Source organism: Melospiza georgiana, chromosome 8 (assembly GCF_028018845.1).
Source record: "Melospiza georgiana isolate bMelGeo1 chromosome 8, bMelGeo1.pri, whole genome shotgun sequence".
NCBI classification, from domain to species: domain Eukaryota; kingdom Metazoa; phylum Chordata; class Aves; order Passeriformes; family Passerellidae; genus Melospiza; species Melospiza georgiana.
In genome coordinates, this window is record NC_080437.1 from 30,060,734 (window position 1) to 30,080,559 (window position 19,826).

A 19,826-nucleotide genomic window follows, 5' to 3' on the forward strand; every position below is an offset into this window, starting at 1 on the left:
TCTTAGAAAAACAGTTAATGTGATCTGTTGGGAAACTTTTGCAGTATTACCTTGAAGATATTAACTTAGGTATGAGACTTGTTTTCTTTGCATATATCCACATTAAAAAGTTTCTTTGTCATTAGTTTGTTTTACTGAATGTGTTAAATTGTAGTTCATGTTAGCTCTAGAAGAGAAGCAATAGAGTGTGGGGTCACTCTTTAGATTGCTAATTAGGGAATTGCACATTTTTGTGCTCTTGTCAAAGAGGGGCAGGAGGTTGGTGGATACAGGATATTTAATTACTGTCTCAGCTCAGCAAAACTCAGGTGATTGAGTAACAATTGCCTTGATGGCCCAAGTCCTATGTTCAAAATGATTGGGAGAAGCCTTTAAAATATGTGCCAATATATATCTGTGGGCAGTAAACGAGTCTGCTATGCCCCTAACAAACCTGGTGAAAGGATTTTTGGGAGCTTCTCTCTCTGTTGGTGAGCAGTGTGAACAAAGAGATCATCACTTGGGCAAGATGGTGCTGAGGACCTGACATCCACACTGAATGCTTTTTTTTGTCTTTGAGCTAGCTCTAGTTTAGTTCCACGGACTGATGGAACTAAACTCCCTTTGGCTCTGGAGTGAACATTGCACATCTTCTAACTGAGCTCCAGGGCTGCTCCACAGGGGCATTCAGGGGTTGGTTCAAAAGCCCATTCCAGATCCACACTCGGCCAGCCCTGCAGGAATTCCCCTTGGGACACCAGGATGGGTCTGTCATGTGTTGGAGCATGGGGACAGGATGATGGCAGCTGGTAGAGCAGCCTTACACCCTGTGCTGGCCAGCTGTGCTGCTCCCAGCGTGGGCCCAACCAGGGATGCTGCCCCACGCTCAGCTGTGGGCTCTGCGTTACCTTGTCCTGCAAGGAGAGTAAATGTGATGGGTGCTCAAAGCACAATCTTGCATAATTGTTCATTTTGGTAGATTTAAAAGTATGCTAGGTGAAAGTTAAATTCTTGTGAAAGTGTTTGCTTTCATTGGTTTGTGGAAATTTATTTGAATTATTGTGCAAATAATTCTTACTGTCTTAAGTAAAATCATAAAAACAACAATTATTCTCTTTGTATGTTAAATAATTAGAGAATGAAAAAACAAGTAACAGAGAATGGCACATTTTGTTTTGTTTTGTTTACCTTCCATTTACAGTATTGATTCTTAAAATATTTATGCTAAGTTCCTTTTACATCCCTGCAAAAGAAAGTAAATTATTTCACTTCAACCAAAGTATTTGGTACAATATGTAATTTATAGGCATTAATGCATAATAAAAAAAAGAAATTCCATAGTGTACTTATTATGCATTCATAGAGCTTAAGGCACAAATGTGTCATTAATTCATCTGGTCTAAACATGCTGATCATTACATTTCACAGATTTCCCCTTCTATTTATCCATGCAATTTAAATATCTTTAAGGATATATACACATTTTATTTCAGTTTGCCCAGACCAAGCAGCATCACATCCAATAATTCCCTTAACACTTTTTAGTTTGCTGCCTAAAGAATCACAGAGAAACTAATTTGTGAGTTATGGAAAACATTTTAGTCTCTTCAGCCAGGTCTGCACTAAACATGCCTAAATGTGACCTCTGGAAGTCAAAAATTTGCTCTGTTGATTGCAAAAATAGTTATGCAGGCAGTAATTATTCCTTGCAATTTCCCTTCTCCTTGTTCTATTAAATCACTATTTCTGTTTTCATATTGCCCAGAGCCCTTCTGGGCAGAGCATCTGATAGCCCAGACCTCCCTGCTAGCCCTGGTGTTTTCTTGCAGCCTTTCCTTGGCCTCTTTCCTCTGCTGTGCTGGACACAAACTGTGTTCAAGGCTTCTTCCTCTGCAGTTCATTGGTTCTCCAGTTGTTTATTGTCTCCAAAGTCATGCTAGGACAATAACTTCCAACCAACCTGTAATCCAGGGTGCTGGTGATGGATTGCTCTTTTTCAGGCATGCTTTCTTAGTGTTTCCTCGAGTTTTGTTCCACGTGGTTTGAAGGGGAAACTGTGCAAAGCTATATCCTTGTCTTCTGGCACTTTTTGTTTGCTCTGGAGAGCACAAAATCTTAATAATACTTGGGCTGCCGTGGTTTTAAGAGTGTCTTGGAAATTGTCTTATTGGGAGGATTTACATTGATAAATGCAGAAAGTCATTCTTGGGATAGCATTTCATAACCCATGTGCTTTGCAAAGGCACTTATCCAAATGTTTGTTGATTTGGATGGCACTCAGTCTCAACTGGAGACTCAGAGATGGTGCACATAATCTGTGATCATGTGGATTAACTGCAGGCAAGTTGCCACTTGGTCTTTTCCAAAAGTGAAATGATTTATTTGTGAAGTCACTGTCAGCAAAAGATTTGGTCCAAATTTTGAATACCTTTTGTGATTTTTCTCTGTATTCTTTCCATGTTTTCCAATCTCCTTTCAGAAAATGCCAATGGCAAAGCTTTAAGAAGAAGTCTGATAGTATCTGTTTTGGCAGTACCTTGTAGAGTGATAAATTTATCTCTCAAGTGCTGCTTACTACTGTGCACCTGAGTATTTAAGGTTGTTTTAACCCTTTCTGTTTCAGCATCCCAGCAGTAATTCATACTGAATTGTCGTTCACACTGGTCTCTAAGCTGGTTTGGGAACTCTTTCATTCCAAGGGAAAAAATTCTTTGCAATGTAAATAAAGTCTGACTTCCTTGTTCTCATAAATGCAACTTAGCAATGATTATGTATTAAAAAAATCTAAAAATTGACCATTGTACAATCTCTAACCTCTATGCCATTAACCACTATTCACCACTTTTGTCTTTATGTCATGCATAGACCTCTCAGCTATTATAAATTTGTCCCATCAAAACTGAGTGGATCTGATGGGAACTTTGTAACCCATCTAGAAATTCCCTTTTCTGATGTTGGTCCCCTGCTGACAGTTTCTTTTTTATCTACCTGATGGCCAATTTTCAATTCATTTAATTTGCACTGCACTTTCTGTTTTTATATCTCTCTCACAAGGAGGAGATAAGAAGTATAATGGGGGACTGGAGAGCATCCACCTACACCTGTCCTGCTGGTTTTTTACATTTTTTGCCTGTGATGTTAATGTCTTTATCATGACTCCCTTCAAATCCCTATTGTTTCAAAGCCAAAGAGAACTTATTTCTTCTACCATTTCATTCCCCTGACCAAGCTGACTGCTTTCTTTTATACCTTTTACATTCAGCTTATATTTTTAGAGATAAGATGATGGTTGCTTCAAGGTACAGGCACACTATATAGATTTATGCACTGACATCCCAATGCTTTCTGGTTTGTTTTTTATTCCTTTTCTAATCTCTTTCAACATCCTATTTTCTGTTTTGACTGCTACTAAACATTCAGTTGATATGTTCAAAGAACTATCTGCAATGACTTCATGATCATTCTCTTGAGTGGTAATTGCTAATTTAGAACCTATCATTGTGTATTTGTAGCTAGTTGTGGTGGTTTTTTTTTTTCTTGTGCACATTGCCTTCAGTTCATTGTCACTGAATTTCATTCTCTTATTTTATTGCCAAGTCACTCTGCATTGTGAGATCCTTTGCAGTCAGCTTTAATTTTTATTGCCCTACATAAAGCAAGGATGTTATCTCACCACAGCCTGGAACTAGGTTAATTTCACAAAATCTATTTTCCATCTCTTTCTTCATTCATTCTGTAGCATGAATTTTGATTCACCCCCTAAAAAACCACCCCCTTAAAATAAAAAAGAGGAAAAAATAAAGTAGAATATTTACTTGCCAAGAAAAGATTATACAAAAGTCACATTATCAATGCTGTAACTTCCCATGGTTTATAGTACCTTATGGGTGCATCTTTAAGACACTAATTTCTGATTTTAGCTTTGCAAGTAATTGATGTTTTGACTGATGAGAGGAAAATTCAGTGTGACCCACTCCACTGACATACAGAGCACAGAATCCATTTGTCTGAAGTCTTTCAGCCAGAACTCTGAATATTTTTTTTATTCTACTAACTTAAGAGAACTGTTCAATAAATTAATAAATGTGAAGGAGAAAATTTTCTAAGGGTAGATATTCTCTTCCTGGTCATAATAAATCAGTCACACAGTGCAAGGCTCTCTCTAAGTTTCTTGTGTCCAGCTCCCTTGCATGTATTAACCTTTTCTAAATTCCAGGAGTGCTGAGTTAAAAATTGCAAACAGAGTTGCTGTTGTTTCCCTAATTTAGTGGATTTTGGAAGGACTGTCGAGGAGGGGAAGAGTGAGTTGGCTTTCCCTTGCTTCATGCACAGCATCCCAATCTCTAGCAGCACATCAGTACCCTGATACTGCCCTAAAGCATCTGTTGCAGGAACCAGCTGGACACTGCAATGTAGAGGAAGGGAAATATTTCTGGAAAATACTATTTATAAGTCCTTCTTGACTTAAAAACCTTAAAAGATGTTGCTGCAAAACTGAATTTATTCTGGTGATCAGTGGGGTTTTTTTAGCTCTTCTCTAGACAACCAAATATAAATTTACAATCACTTGTACTTACTTGCCTTTAAAGGAAGACATTGGTGTTACTTTGTACTTATGCACAGTACTCCTCTGAACTATACTACTTCCATAAATCTTGGTATTTCCTGTATTAAAGAATATATTTTGAAGCTTTTTGGCAGAAAATAAAAATTGTAGATGTCTAGTAGTTAATTCAGTAGTTAAGTGTTAGATTAATTGAAACCATTTTGTACAGTAGATGAGCTAACACGGCGTGAAAGTTTTTCACACAATTAGTAAATCCGGATACTTATATTAAAAAAAACCTGTCTAAAATTTCAAAGATCTTCTGAGTAATTACAAGTGTCAACTTTAGAAGCCTTTTTCTAGTATCCAGACACTCACTAAAAGAGGTTGAGTTCAATGATCTTTCTACTGAAATACTTTATGGATTAAATGTTACAGTACAAAGATACTGAAGCAAGAGAGAAGGTGTATGCTCTGATTGTACACTGCAGGTGTTTAATTTTCTTTTTTTTTTTTTTAATTCTTCTGTTGTGTCTTTGGAACTGTAATGTGGTGATGTCCTTGGAGATGTTTTCCCTGGGCAATTACCCATGGAAATACTCAATAAGATAACACAGGCCTATTGTCACTGTGCAAACCCAGCTCCTCAAACTAATTACACTCCTTGTGTGGTTACCCTGCCTGCATCCCAGGAAATTACTCAGAATTTACAAAGTGAAAGAAATATAAATAGCTATATTTTTTTTGCTATACTTCATCCTCTTTTTTCATCTACTAAACATGGAACATGCAGTGCATATTTGTTGAGACTGTTGTGGGTATCTGGAGGGTTGTACTGGAGCTTATCCCATGCTAATGGAAACATTTCCAGGAGAAAACCAGAGCATGTGATGTGTATTTGCTTTGACTTTGAACATGGATGGTTAACTCTTTGTCATTCTGGCAGACTTTAGTTTTCCCCAATTTAAAGGGCTTATTTTCCCATGCTAGAATGCCTTTTATTACCTTTGATACTCTAAAGACATAAGCTTTTCACAAGTTACAATTCTTATTTTTTTTTCTTTTGTAATTGCAGTTGCTTCTTATCCTTACTGCTGGTAGCTGCTGTCGTGTGGAAAATCAAACAAACCTGTTGGGCTTCTCGACGGAGAGAGGTATCAATAACTTTCAGATTATTGTAGTAGCTTTATCTTTCACAATATGTTGAGAACTTTGATTAACAGTCACTCCTTCCCTTTCTCATGTATATCCAATTTAAATAATTAGCACATCAAAAAAAAAATTAGCACTGCAAATATAAAATGAAGTCATTTTATACCCTTGACTTTTTTATGGTGAAGAAGGAGAAAAATTTATTTCTTTCTCCTGTCAAGAACTAAAGGAATTACAGTACTAGGCTGCAGAAAGGTAAAATTTCCTTATGGTGGCATATTTAGAATATTTAGAATATAATTGAATAGAATATTTCAGTTGAAAGGATCCTGCAAAGAATTATTCAGCCTGACCACTTCAGGGCTGACGAAAGGTTAAATCATATTAATAAGAGTATTGTCCAAATAAATAATAATTTCTTGTACACTGATGAGGTTGGGCACTGACCACTTGCTAGGAGGTCTGTTCCAGTGTTTGACCACCTTCTCTGTATAATAAATGTTTCCTAATATCCAACCTGAACCTCCCCTCAAAGGAGGAAATTTCTCTCTCTATTAGAATCAGTAGTTACATCATTAAATCTGTGGCACAGTTAAAATCTTCGGTAAGTTTTCATACATAGAATCAACCTTATTCTTTTGTGGTCTAAATTCTTAAAGCTATGTTGAAAAATCTGGGCCAAATATTTGTTCTTACCTGTTTAACAATTTATTACAGTTAAATGAGGTTAAACTTTCTCTATGTAAATGAGGTTAAACTTTCTCTGTGCTGCATCGTGTATATGACTGCATACTGATAGTTGTGATATTTCATTTTGCTGTCATAAATGAGATCTAAAATTTGTAGACAGTGATATTTTCCCTTCTTGAACCTTCTAATCTTGATGATTTTTGGAAAAAGCACTTGCTTAATGTACTATAATCTTGAGGGTTTATTTAAAGACAAGCTTTGGTCTACTTAATGATTTTTTTTCTTCATATACTGGCACTATGAATGTTTAAATAACTTTTTCTGTAGATCTACAGTGAATTTATATATGCTTTAGAAGTCCCAGGTAACTAGCACTTATAATTTTCCTTCACTGAAATTATAATGTACTAATGGCAAGGTTTAGCTTCAAGTGGTGCTACAAAGGAAAATGTATGTTATTGGTACTTGTTTCCTTTTGGTACTTTTTTTTTTATTATTTATGTGAACATTGTTAAAATTTTTCTGAGGGCAAATTCTCATCTATTTCTTATTTATTGAAAATACAGATGAAATTTACTGTAAACTACATTATTCAACATAATATCATTTCATTTAAATTTGTCTCAGTACTTTGATAGTTCTGTGCAAAACTGTGTTGTGATAGAATGTAGGAGTTCATTGATTTAATTCCAGATGGTAATGAGGTTGGTTTATTGATGTTTTTAAGAACAAATATGAATGTACCCCTTCCCAGATCTAGAGGGTCTGGTTTGTGTTCTGTGGATGCTCTCTTAGATTTTTCAAATATAATATTTTTAATGTGGTCTTTAGGCATCATTTGATAATGAAAATATTTTCATACAACTAAGTTTCTCAAGTCTTCCAAGCTTTGTTTTCCTAATATCATCAAAAGTACTTCTAAGACTGTTATGAAAACTAAAATAAGCTATTTGATAAATGCAACATAAACATCAACCAGCTTCTTCAGAAGAGCAAAAGAGAAGGACATACTTGGCAACTGGATTAGAACCCAGTGCTTTGTGGCTGGTTCAGAATCTTGGCTTTCCTTGAGTACAACTAGAGAAACTTGGTTTTGTCTTGTAGCTAGAGTTCAGTGGCATTATGAATTGTAAATGCTGAAAGAAATCTCCATTATTTTCAATCTGCTCTTGACCACCAGCTGCAGTTCATGTAAAATACAAGTTTTTTTATTACATTCCATGCAACATTTTCCTTTAATCTAGCTAGAAAACTTCTATTTATATGTAACATATAAGATTTTGCAATTAAGTGTTGCAAATAAATTGTATGAATAGCACACAGAGACAATCTACTGTTGAAAAGATTTCTGAAGTATCTACTTTAGAGCCCATTTGGCAGATGAGCTTTTAATCTCTTTCATCATTCTTTAAAGACAGGAATGTTGGACTCTTTAGATGTTACCTTCAATATAGACCCAAACTACAGTAATAGAAATAAATAAGAACACAAACAAATACAGAAAACCTTGCTATTAAAAGCTGTGCATCCTTTCATTGTTCCTCCTTATTTTCTTTCCTCTGAAAGAGGAGGAACATTACCATCCAGTTCTTGTCATCTTTTAGTGATACATTTTATCAGGATCTTGAGGCAAGCCTGTAATTTTTTTTAAAGATTTGTAGAGCCCTATGTGTAGCTGAAAATTCAGAACCTTGTCCTGTTTTGCCCTCTGACTTCAATGCTTGCCTGAGTTGGCACGTTATTGATTCCAAATTGAACATAGCATGGCCCCAATCCAGTACAAAGCAGGAGCAAGTTGTTTGCATTGTGAAGAGGGAATGTCTCAGTTATCCCATTAATTTAGAAATTTTCCCTCCAGTTTCTTTCCTAATTCATTGCTCATCCAGCACATACTTGCTTTGCACTGCTCAGAGCACTGCCCATATCTTGCTGAGCAGTTAAAATTTAGGTTCTATCATAGGTACAGGTAAGAAACTGTTACATTGTATATTTATGAAAGTGGATAAATGTTTTCCAGAAAACTTTAACTGACGTTTTTCTACAATAAATTTAGCTTCCTTTGCCCTTATCTGTTGGTCTTTCAGTTTATCTAGTTGAAATATTTTTTCCCTAAGTTAAGACCTTGAGCTTTGGTAATTTTTTTTGCCCATAAAAAAATTTTGGTTCATATTTTTTTTCCTACCTACATTCCTGTCTCTTAAGATATATTTTATCTCAAGTTTTTAACTCTATATTTATACTTTAACTCCTGGATGAGCTTCTCTTCTTCTCTCCTGCCTTCTGAAAGGGCAATAGACAGCAGACACTGTCTGACTTTATACCATCAAAGTTATTCACATTCTGCATTGAGGGAAAATGGAAAGTATCATTCTTTTATTTTATAGTTCCAAAAAGATCAGTGAAACTTTGAGCAGTAGAACATGAACAGCCTCCTGCCTGGCATCCCTTGACACTTTCCACCACCCATCCCTCCCATGGATTTGTGACATTTTAAAAAAGGTTTTTAAGAAGGGCTGAAGTAAGATAGTGGAATATGGCTCATTTCAGGGAGCTTGTTCCTTGGAAAGAATAATACAGAATACAAAGAGATGATTTCCAAAGCATAATTCTAATAGCAGTGTCTTGATAAAACCACCTCAAAAGTCTTGATAAAAAAAAAACTCAAAGTCCCAAGAAAACAAAAACAAAGCAGGAGGAATTTGGAACATTCATGAGAGAGCAAGATAGCCTTTACAGGTAAGTATGGAAATTGATGCAGGATTAGAAAAAGGGGAATATATACATGCATATCAAATGAAGGAGTTCCTAAATATTGCAAAGTTTAGGAAATGCAAAGCATTTTTTAGAAGAGTCCTACACTATGTTAAAAGATCAGATAGGTATTCTTGGTTTTAATCTCTCATCCTTCTTTTTACTCCAAAGGCTCACAAATCTTTCTACTAGCACCTTTCTCAGTAAAATTTGACTTTCTAGTTCACTGGATGAAAAACCAAAAGCTGTCATTTTCTCCCAAATGATTTGTTGGGCCTCTTGCATTTTATACCCTAAATTCACACAAGAGCCCATCCATGAAGCACCAATCTGACTGTTTTCCTCCTTTATACAAGAAAAGATCTATCACCCAGATTTGCCAAATAAGAAATATGAAGAGAATATTATTTGTTTTCTCTGCATGTTTCATATCTAAAATATTCATACAGTCTTCTGCTCAGAATAGGTACAAGACAATCTGTTCATAGATCATTTTACTGAAAACTTGATAGGTTGCCTGCCAAATTTGTAGTGGCTCAAATGTTTTGTCTCATGAACTTCTGATTGAAAGGCATCACACTGCTGATAGAATCTGCATCCAAATGATTTCTTTTTAATAGTGCATTGAACTTTTCTTTTTGCTGACAAGATTACACTGAGGTCACTAACAAACTCACAAAGATGGGATTATAAACCACAAAGCTTCTAGTTGAGTTATTTTAGCAAAGTAACCCTTCCTAAGGTAAACCAGTTTTCTTCCTGCTCAGATGTCCTTTTGTGCACCTTTTGTACTGTTGGTCCCCTCAGATGTTTTAAGGAATTGTTACTTTTAATCCAAAAGCCTGTAATCACTGATGTGCATAAAGTGCCTTCTTCCCTTCACTCAGACACACAAAGGACATGTGCCAGTGTGTCATGTGTTGCTATCTAGAATCACAGAAACATAGAATTGTTTGAGTTGGAAAAGACCTTTAAAGGTCACTCAGTCCCACCCTCCTGCAATGAGCAACCAGAACAGGCTGCTCAGAGCCTCATCCAGCTTGAACTTGAATGTCCCCAGGCATGGAGGTTTCACCACCCTGATCATAAAAATATATTCCCTATATCTAGTCTGAAATATGCATTTGTGTATATTGGATCAGTCAGTTAGTTAAAATAGATTTGCACTTTTTAAAAGATATAAATCACTTTTTTATACATTATTTTAATTACACACCAGAAAGACAGTGCATATCTTTAAAGATTACTCAGATTCTTATTTCCTCATGTAATACACTATAAAGCTTTTGAGCAATGAGGAAGTAATGCATGATTGCCCTTTTAGGTAAAAAATGCTTGAAAGCATGGATTGTGTGTGTAAAGTGCTTACCTAACTTTAAAGGTTAATATCATTTATATACAGCATCTCATTATACAGTCAGCTGTGCACCATTTGCCTGTCTTAAGGAATAGCATATACAAACATAAAAACATGGAATTGTAGAAAATGCTTCCTTCATACAGTGTGTGGGTGCCACTCAAGTTATTGCTTCTTTTTATTAAATATGCTTATGTTTGTGTAAAAAACCCTCCACCTTTCTGCCTTGATTTTGTTACCAAGGTAGTTTTATTCTCTTAAATATTCAAAAATTCTTACAAATAGACAAATGAAACTGAAGTAGACTACTTCTTAATAGCAGTAACGATTCATGTAATAGCTTTAGGCTCATTTCTATGGTAACTCTAATAAGAACAAAGAAGTTCAGTTATGTCAATAGCACTAATGAATGTGGAGAATACGAGCATTTCAGCTCGAGCTTTTTTGCTTTCTATTCAAATGACAATTCTTTAAAGTATTTCTTTTAGAAAGACAGTAATGGCTTTTGGTGTATATGATATTGCTTATGGGATGCAACACATTTACTTTAGCAATACTAAAACACAGAGAATATGGTGTATTCTTGAACAACAGCTTTTGAGTGAGCAAAAGCAATACTTTGTGTTTCACGGTGAGCAAAGAACCAACAACAACAGATGTAAGGAAGCCAAGAAATATTGACGTGCATAATTAATGTACCCCACTGTGTAACAGTATTCGTGTGTGTGGGGATCTACAGGATTATATAGTTTATAAGTTGTTAAGCTCACAGATAATTTTTCTTTTTTGCTATCTTCTTGTCTGTTGCTTAGCAAATATCTTACACATCTGTATGTAGTTACTCATAGGCTGTGTGAGTAATCCTACTGAAGTCAAAGGAGCTATTCATAGGACCAGAATCTCAACTTGTTATATTGCTCAGGCTCCTCTGAAATCAGTAGAGCTATGACTGCTTATTTCATCTGTGGATCTAGTTTTCCTGAGGATAACCAAGGCATTTATTTTAGGTTGATGTTTTCTGCATTCTCTCTAATGTAAAATTTAGGTTCCTCTCTGAGTGAACCTTTCAAGCAATATGCCTGGGTAGCTGACACTAGATCTTGTCTCAGGACTCCCTCTGCAGTCAGTATAAAAGGCCCTTCCAAATGACAATTTATCCTGCCCAATTTTCACAGTGTTCAGTCTCTCTGATACTTGTGGGGATCTGACTTCTTGTTAACAATACAAATAATCCATCGAGTCAAATGTCCCATACTGAGAGTTATTCTTCACATTCTTCCCTTGCATTTTGTAAAACTGATGTTGTATTTACAATACTGTCATTTCAGAAAAGTATATGATTAATTCTTATATTGGTAATGCTCACAACATGCTTGTTCTCTGTAAAAAGAAGTATTAAATGGTGCCAGTGACAGACTCAATATTATATTGAAAAAATTTCTGTTTGGCAGTGAATTAAGCAAAGCTGATACAAAGTATTTGTGAGAGCTTGCTAACAGATCTGTTTCTTCATTCCACAAAAATTCAGAAGGTAAAAAAGATAACAGACAATAACAGATTTTAAAACTAAAATTGTGAGTCCTTTAATAAAAAAAAATAAATTAGGGAAAAGAAACTAAGTAGGTGTTTTATTATATGTACTTATGACCAGGAGAAGAAAATTGTTTGCTTTTCTTAACATAATAACCAAAGTTCCTTCTTACATTTGTGTAGTGGAGTTAGCCTGAAGATTCCCAAAAGGCAATAATCAAAATAAATTAGTTTCATTATATGTGGTTCCTGGGATATGCATAGAAAGGAAGCTTGGATGTAGTTTTTACTGCTGATAACAGTACTTTAAAATTAATAGTTGTGATATTCTGTTCAGTAGAATTTATTATCAAAGTTGAGCTTTCTAAATATGAATATAAAATGCTTCTGGAGATAATGCTAATTTTATAATGGTGATATTAAGTCTTACTCTCTGGTTAACTCTTGCAAGTGTACTGGGGTAAGTTTTCAAGGCAACAGGAAGGTAAAATTAAGGTTATTTTAAAGAGAGAGGGAACTGGCCCAAATAAAAAAGATTGCCTGAGGCAAGTGGCCACTTGGCAGAACCTGAGGGTGCTTTGAGCTGCATGGTCTGCGAGTTTTCCATGGGACTGGTTATAAACATACAAGCATTAGCAGAATTCTTAGCAAACTAGCTGTCAGCAAAAAGCTGCAGACAGTGAGAAAGGCAGTCCTTAGTGGGACCCTGGGAAGAAGCCAGATAACTCCTTTAGAATTTATGACAAGAAAAGTAATTTGTATTGGTTTCCACAGTGCTAAAGGAATGAGGATGGTGGATGTGTTCTTTGTAAATAAACAGGATTGCACCAAAATAGATGATTCATTGCTGTCTCCTAACAAAAAAGAAAGAGCAGGTGTTGAATATTGGCCCAAAGTGGTGAGACTCTTTATGTTTGTATTTCCTCTGTCTTTGCAGCATAGCATAAATTTTTTTGCTTGTGTTTATTAAAACACAAACAAACCTTCTGTTTCTCAAAGCCGTGTAAGAAAAGAGTGAATTTAGCTGCAAACAACAGAAGTGTTGCAAGAACTGATATGAAGAGAGAATGAAAAAGTTTCACAATTTGCAGTAAGAGGTCTTGAAGAGAAAAATGCAAATACTCCTCTGTAGATACTCCATTGCTTTTCTCAGACTTTCCAGAAATTTTAGTTGCACTGGGTGGGCAACTTTGGCTTAGGTGAGTCCCCTGCAATGGGAGAAGCATAAAAGAAAGAAGTCTGAACTGTCCTTCCTCCAAAGAGCAGGGAAATAACTCAAAATCCAAGCCTGGAAAGCATAGTTCCACTCTATTACCCTGCTCTTCCTTTCTACCTAAAATTTTGGTTTTTTACAGTTGAATGCTAGCCATGAATTCTAAAAATTACATTAAATCATGCAAACAATAACTTTTATTGCTTGTAGTTTATGGAACATTTGCTCCTGCTTCCACAAACACCCATTTCCTTGCAAATACGTGATTTTTTTTCAGAGCTGATTTTTAGGTACATTTACATATGTGTGCAATTGAGTAGCAGTAAGGTGGGATTCAGATCATTCCTGAATCTCTTCCAAAGTGTTTGCATTTCACCTTGCCCAGTATGGATAGTAGCTGCCTTCCAGAATAAGCACATCCACCTTTTTATCTCTTAAAGTTAGTGTTGATAATATACAGACTAATTGTTTCTTTCTTCAAAAACATTTTGAAGGCACTGAAGTTTCTCCTATATGGATGACCCCCTGCTAAACTTAGAGCTTTAATAATCAATGCAAAGCAGATGCAAAGATCAATGCAGCTGGAAATTAAATAACTTTACCAAATGAATTTTTCAGTGCCTGCACTATTAATTGGTTTACTCTGTCAGCAGAATGTGTTCACTGCTGTGAGTGTCAGTGCTGTTGCTATCAACAAATTCCATGGGGGACTTCTGTACTCTCTGTAGATGTTTGTACACACAAACATTCCTTGGGGTCATCCCTCTTGAGCAAACACTGGCTGTGCAGTTCATCTGGGCACCTTCAAGGCTTCTTCCCCTTCTCTGGATAGCAGGCAAAATAATAGCAGGGTCATGGTGACAGGATTTGCAATTATATTTATTTCTGGAGGAACCTGCTGACAGCTGTGAAAGGTTAGGTTGGAAAAAAAAAAAACCCAGCAAACTCCCCTCCTCCCCCCACCAAAAAACCTACCCCAAAATCCAAAACAAACATACAAAACCAAATCCAATTCAAGAAAACCCCACAAAAACAAACAAAACCCAAACAAACAAACCCCCAAAAAACCAAAAAACCCACAATTAAATAGTACTTTAAAAAACCCCACGGGTATATGACACAGCCTACAAAAAGGTAGAGTAGTTATTCTTTTTCAAGGATCTAACAAAGCAATGTTTATCCTTCCTGGAGCTATGTTTTTTATTGCTCCAGCAGTTCACAAACAATAGTTGAGAGTTAGTGTGACCTGATACAAACCAAGCTCATTACATTATTTTCAACAGATAATTAATAATTAACATATAACCTTTGGCTTTCCTTTTATCTTCAAGTATTGACAGAAGTCGCATAAAAACATACTATGTGTGGAAGAAATGCTTTGAAATGCAAAACTAATTAAAATTAATGTAATGTTATTTTAGTACAGTTCTATAGTAGCAAAAGTAATATAGGGAATATGAATATTTGAAGAGATGATTATTTTTATCCATGCCATTCAATTTTTACACAAATAAATTTTGGAAAACAGAATATCATTTGATATTTTGTTTGGGATTCATTGGATTGAGTGCACCACAGCAGTTCAATTGTGACATCAGTAAATTAGCCCAGACTGCTTTGGCAGTCAATTGACCCTCATGCAATTAGCAAAACTGAAACCACAATGAATCCTGTAGCTTGAGCTTGTTATGTTTTTTTTCTGCTTCACATACATTTTGAAAATCCCAGTTAATTAAGACTTATCATAGGCTTAAATAGCTGTAGCTTCTTAGCCTTTTATATTTGTGCAGCCATGGTCAGAAGTACTAAGGGAGGCAGGGAAATACAATTTCCCAGTTGGAGAAGCTTGGCTTTGGAAGTCAGTCCTTTTCTTTCTGCTGTTGTAGGTGCCTTTTTTCCAATTCTTTCACTGCCTGGGCCATCAGTTCCTCACCTGTGGGACACAAACAGTTGTACAGGTGGTGGTGACACAGTTTTCATTAATGATTCTGTTGGTATTAATTGGGGGACTTGGATGACTGTTTTGCTTTATTCTGTAATAACCCTTTGTCCCTGGCAACTTATTTAGATTTCTGTTCATTTAGGCAGGAGAAAGGAGTTAAATGAACACTAAATCTTCCTCCTAATTTTTTCTGCATGAAGAAATACAAACATGTGAAATACAGTCTGTTACTTTAATGTGTTATATTCATACATATTTCAATATTTGCTAAAATACATTAGGAAGGTATGAAATATCTTGTATGTGTTTGATTTTCATCTTAATTAAAATCAATCACCCATTTCTTAGGGTTTTATGCTTTCTGAATAAGTTAATGATGGGCAGTACTGATCCTACACTGCTTTTTGCCTACCATAATAATTTTTATCTTCACAAAGTTAAGGAATAATATTTCTAGAAGAGTGGGAACATGAATGTTAGAAAAATACTGTATCCCTGCAGGTGTGACCCATGTACAAGTATCAGGCTTGTACACCAAGTTTGGACTTAATATCTTCACAGTGTCCAGTAATAATATTCAGAATAATAAAATATATAAATTATGTATATTAAATATATTATAATGTACATTATTAAGTATAATATAATGAACAAGTCCCTTTCCACATTCCCATGGAAAGCAAGTCCACAGTGTTAATTTTGTTAATGACTAAATCACCCATGCACAAAATGTCCACCTTTGATTAGAGCATCCAGTGTGCTGTCAGCTTACAGAAAATGATGGATGTAAATCATCTCAGTGGAAAGGGAGGAAAAGAGGAGCCAGAGAATTAGTCAGTGAGTTCCCAGAAACATCCATCAATAAAAGCTAAGCTGTTTGTAAGCATCTATGGAAAAAAAAAGATTAAAAGCCTGGATGTTTTCTTCATCAACCCAATCACACAAAAAGAGTATGCTTTTCTTCCAAGGTAGGATCAAAGTCCTTTTGAATGGAGGAGAGAACATCTGGTGCTTGTACAGTTGGCCATTATAAAGACTATAAAAAGTCCATCCCAGGATACTTTGACAGGGAAGGCAAGGAAGGATTGCCATGATTACATTGCTGTGGAGTAGGTGCAAAACTGCTCAGAACCCCATGATCAGATGTTCCTTGTCAGTGAAATGAGGGATTAACTCTGTATGGACTGTAGTTTTCTGCATTAGCCCCTTCAAAGCTTTTTCCTAGCTCCAGAACTCATCAGTGTTTTTTAATGACCCAAGTTATGCAATTGGAGATTACATCTAATCAAGTTGCATACGAGGAGCTGGGTCAGGAGTGTGTTCCAAGCAGGATCAGGCTTCAAAACAACCTTTAGAAATTGGAAGCACTGTCTGTACTGGTGAAAGCAAGTTTTACAAATAATCTGGTAGAAATAATCATCTTCACAGAAACAGCATGAAGAAAAAGCTGACTGTGCTGCAATTCCTCAGAGCTGATCAATGGCTTAGAAAGGTTCACAAGCTGAATCTAAGTCAACAGCAATCTAGTTACAAAAAATTGAATATATTTCTGGTTGCATATGTAACTCTGAGACGTAATTCTTGTCCTTTACTAAGTATGGCATTAATTGGACATCATGGACAGCTTAGACACACAAAAAGTTCAAAGAGTCTGTAGAGCATTTGGAAATGTTCAGAGGGGAGAAGTGGGAAAGTGTGTCTGTTTTATAGTTGCATAGCATAAAAGATCATGGAGAGGTGTGATAAAAGCCTTGAAGGTGGGGAATGGAATGATGCATTTATCTGAATCTATTGTAGAAAGGATGAGAAACAAAGTGCCCCTGTTGCAAAGAACATTCAGGTGATACAATAAAAATTAATAAATTATAATGATATTGGTAGTGTAGTTCTGCAGTAGATAATCTCTCACAATCCAGACTCTTGGTCAGTGTAAGCCTTTAGGAGTGGGATGGGCAAATACAGGACAGAAATTAGGAGACCTGGATATGCCTTTGTAGGGTGGGGGGGAATCCCTTGGCAGTTTCTGTAGATCTCTTTAACCTTATGATCTTATGTTTAAAAAAAAAAACCACGTGAAGTCAGAGTATTTTGTACATACCAGGAGCATTTTATTTGCTATAGAATCACAGAATTGGTTGGTTTGGGAGGGATCTCTAAAGATCATCGAGTTCAACTCCTGTGCCCTGGGCAGGGTGCTCCAAGCCCTGTCCAACCTGGCCTTGAGCCCTTCCAGGGATGAGGATCCAGGATTTCTCTTAGACTAAGGCTACATGATATGATATTGCAGCACCAAAAATCCACAGTAGTGTTCTAATAGCACCTGCACCTCCTAATTAAAGACTATTTAAAAATCTACATTAATTTGATATTTATACTTTCATTGCAAAACTATGTCCCAAATGGCAATAAAGGCAAGTAATTATCCAGATATTCCATCATATTTTTTACATTAAAAAGGCTTTTAAGGAGCTGCTTTCTTCTTTACATATCTCATTTGCATAAATGCAGCCTTTGAAGTTATTGATGTCATGTACCATGGTTAAACTTTACAAAATTTCAGATACTAGAAAATCAGGTTCAAAAATAGCCCCTTACCTCTTGTGCCGTTTAAGTTCATGTCCATGAGGTCTATCCAAGTAACTGAGTCACCCTGTGGATTGATTTTTTTTTCATTTTTGACTTTTCATTTCATGATTTGGGCTGGATTATTTGTTTTGCACCTTGCATCCCCTTCATTGTGTAATTTTACTGGTTTTCCTGTATGAGTGGCAGGCAAGGCAAGGCAGCTTATTTGAGTTACAAATTGCAAACCACACATAGATGAGAAATTGAGCAAGTTTTGTGTTTTTTTGCTTGAGGTTTTGTTTGTTTTGGGGTTTTTTTGATTTTTTTGTCATACATAGTTTTGCAATTATTCTGATTTTCCTCTAACTGAATCTTTAACTGACTTAAAGTCTCAACAGTATTTTAAGACACACATTTTTGCAACAGCACTGTTTAGCACATACACAGAATTCTTATAAAAGGTAGCTGCTGCATGTTTGTGAGTCATTCTTCTTGCTTTCCTGTATCCTGTGACAGATGATATCCTACAGATGGAAAATACTGTATATTTTCAGTAGTTTCAGATTGGCTTGTTGTTTTCTGACATGCAACTGGCATAATTTAAACATGCTTTCTTCCCTTATATAATGACCAATTTACATATAACCTTTGACTTTTCTTTTATCTTGAATCATTGATAGAAAATTGCATAAAATCTTACAATTTGAGCAAAATATCTCTCAAATGCAAATTCTTATTAAAATTAATGTGTTCCTGAAATGCAATGCTTGGGATATCACCGATATTTGAATATTAGTTTTTCCATGTTGCTATTCGTTTTTCCATGTTGTTTGTCCCTAAAAAATGGTTTAGGGTAAAATATTTGAATCAAGCACAGAGTGATGCAAAAGCTAAATCCTAACTTTATTTAATTGCATTAAATTTTTTTATCAACTGGAATGCATGCAAATGGCAAATGAATAAAACACCCACAATTACCTTTTTTGTCATTTTTTTTGTATATCCACTTACAAGGCTGCTATTAACTGGAAATAATACTGTGGTATAAAAGGTGTTACAAAACATTTCTTTTTGACAAAGATATTTTTCTTCAGGCTGAAAAAAATCTCACTTTTAGTGTAAGGTAAGCAGCTTCATTTGGATTTAACTTTTTTTTTGGTGGAAGAAGCAAGTAAATGTATATCTCTAACATAAAGAAATAAGGTGATTTAGCTGAATTGCAAGCAAAATAGGATATGAAGAAATATAGTCTATCATCTCAGCAGTAAATAGGTTTTTCTAGTAGTTGATACAGTCAAAAATTCCCTGTCAACCCACATAAAATTCACATTCATAGCTAAGACTTACAAAGGAAAGTTTATACCCCTCTATTTTGCTAGCATCCTGCTCAGGTCAGGCTGACATTATTTTGAAAAGTTTCTGCTATCTTTGAGAGATCTTCCTCTAATCCGTACCTTTTGCAGATTCTATTTCTGCTACTGAGTTGAGCACAGTGTTTGCTTTTTCATTGCATCCCAATTCTCACACTCTGTAAGTGCCCATTTACTGCTCAATCCCACAGCATCCCAGTACACAGATTCATAGTTTATGGGTCTCCTTACTCCAAGAGAAGGGAAATATTATCTGTTTCTAGGGGGAAGCTTAAATTCCTTTGTTTTCCTGTTTGATTCTTACCAACATGAGCTGCAGGATATATATATATGTCTAAAAACCCTGGCTTTGTTTTTCTCCCCATGATGGAGGGAGGCCTCAGGCAGCCAGCTGTCATGCAGCACTTTCATTCTGCTTGCTCAGTGTCCTCCAGGTGGGAAAGTACTGTAAGTGTTTACAAAATTTTTCTCTGATCAGAGATTCAGCTTCTTGTAGGCTTAGTCCCCCAGTGGGACTTGGCCCTCTGTTATCAGTTTTGGAAGCACTGAAATTCAAAAGCAGCATTCACTGGACTGCTCTGCACCAGTTGAAGCAGGTACTTGACACTGAAGTCTGTCAAAGACATGTTATTGCTGTTTCTAGGAAATCAATTGTTTTCTTTTTCATTTCATGTGAAAAACATTGATTTGTTCACACATTTGTTTCTCTATAAAACTTTTGCCTGATTTAC

The 19,826-nt window shown here is 35.8% G+C and overlaps 1 protein-coding gene across 2 annotated transcripts in view; it reads left to right on the top strand.

Annotated features, from left to right (window-relative positions):
• Positions 1–19,826, top strand: part of ATRNL1 (attractin like 1) — a 429,920-nt gene that overhangs the window by 221,157 nt on the left and 188,937 nt on the right. For both annotated transcript variants that reach the window (XM_058028925.1, XM_058028926.1), the window contains exon 26: positions 5,601–5,679. In XM_058028925.1, the coding sequence (XP_057884908.1) occupies positions 5,601–5,679 (79 nt within the window). The remainder of the gene's footprint in view (positions 1–5,600; positions 5,680–19,826) is intronic.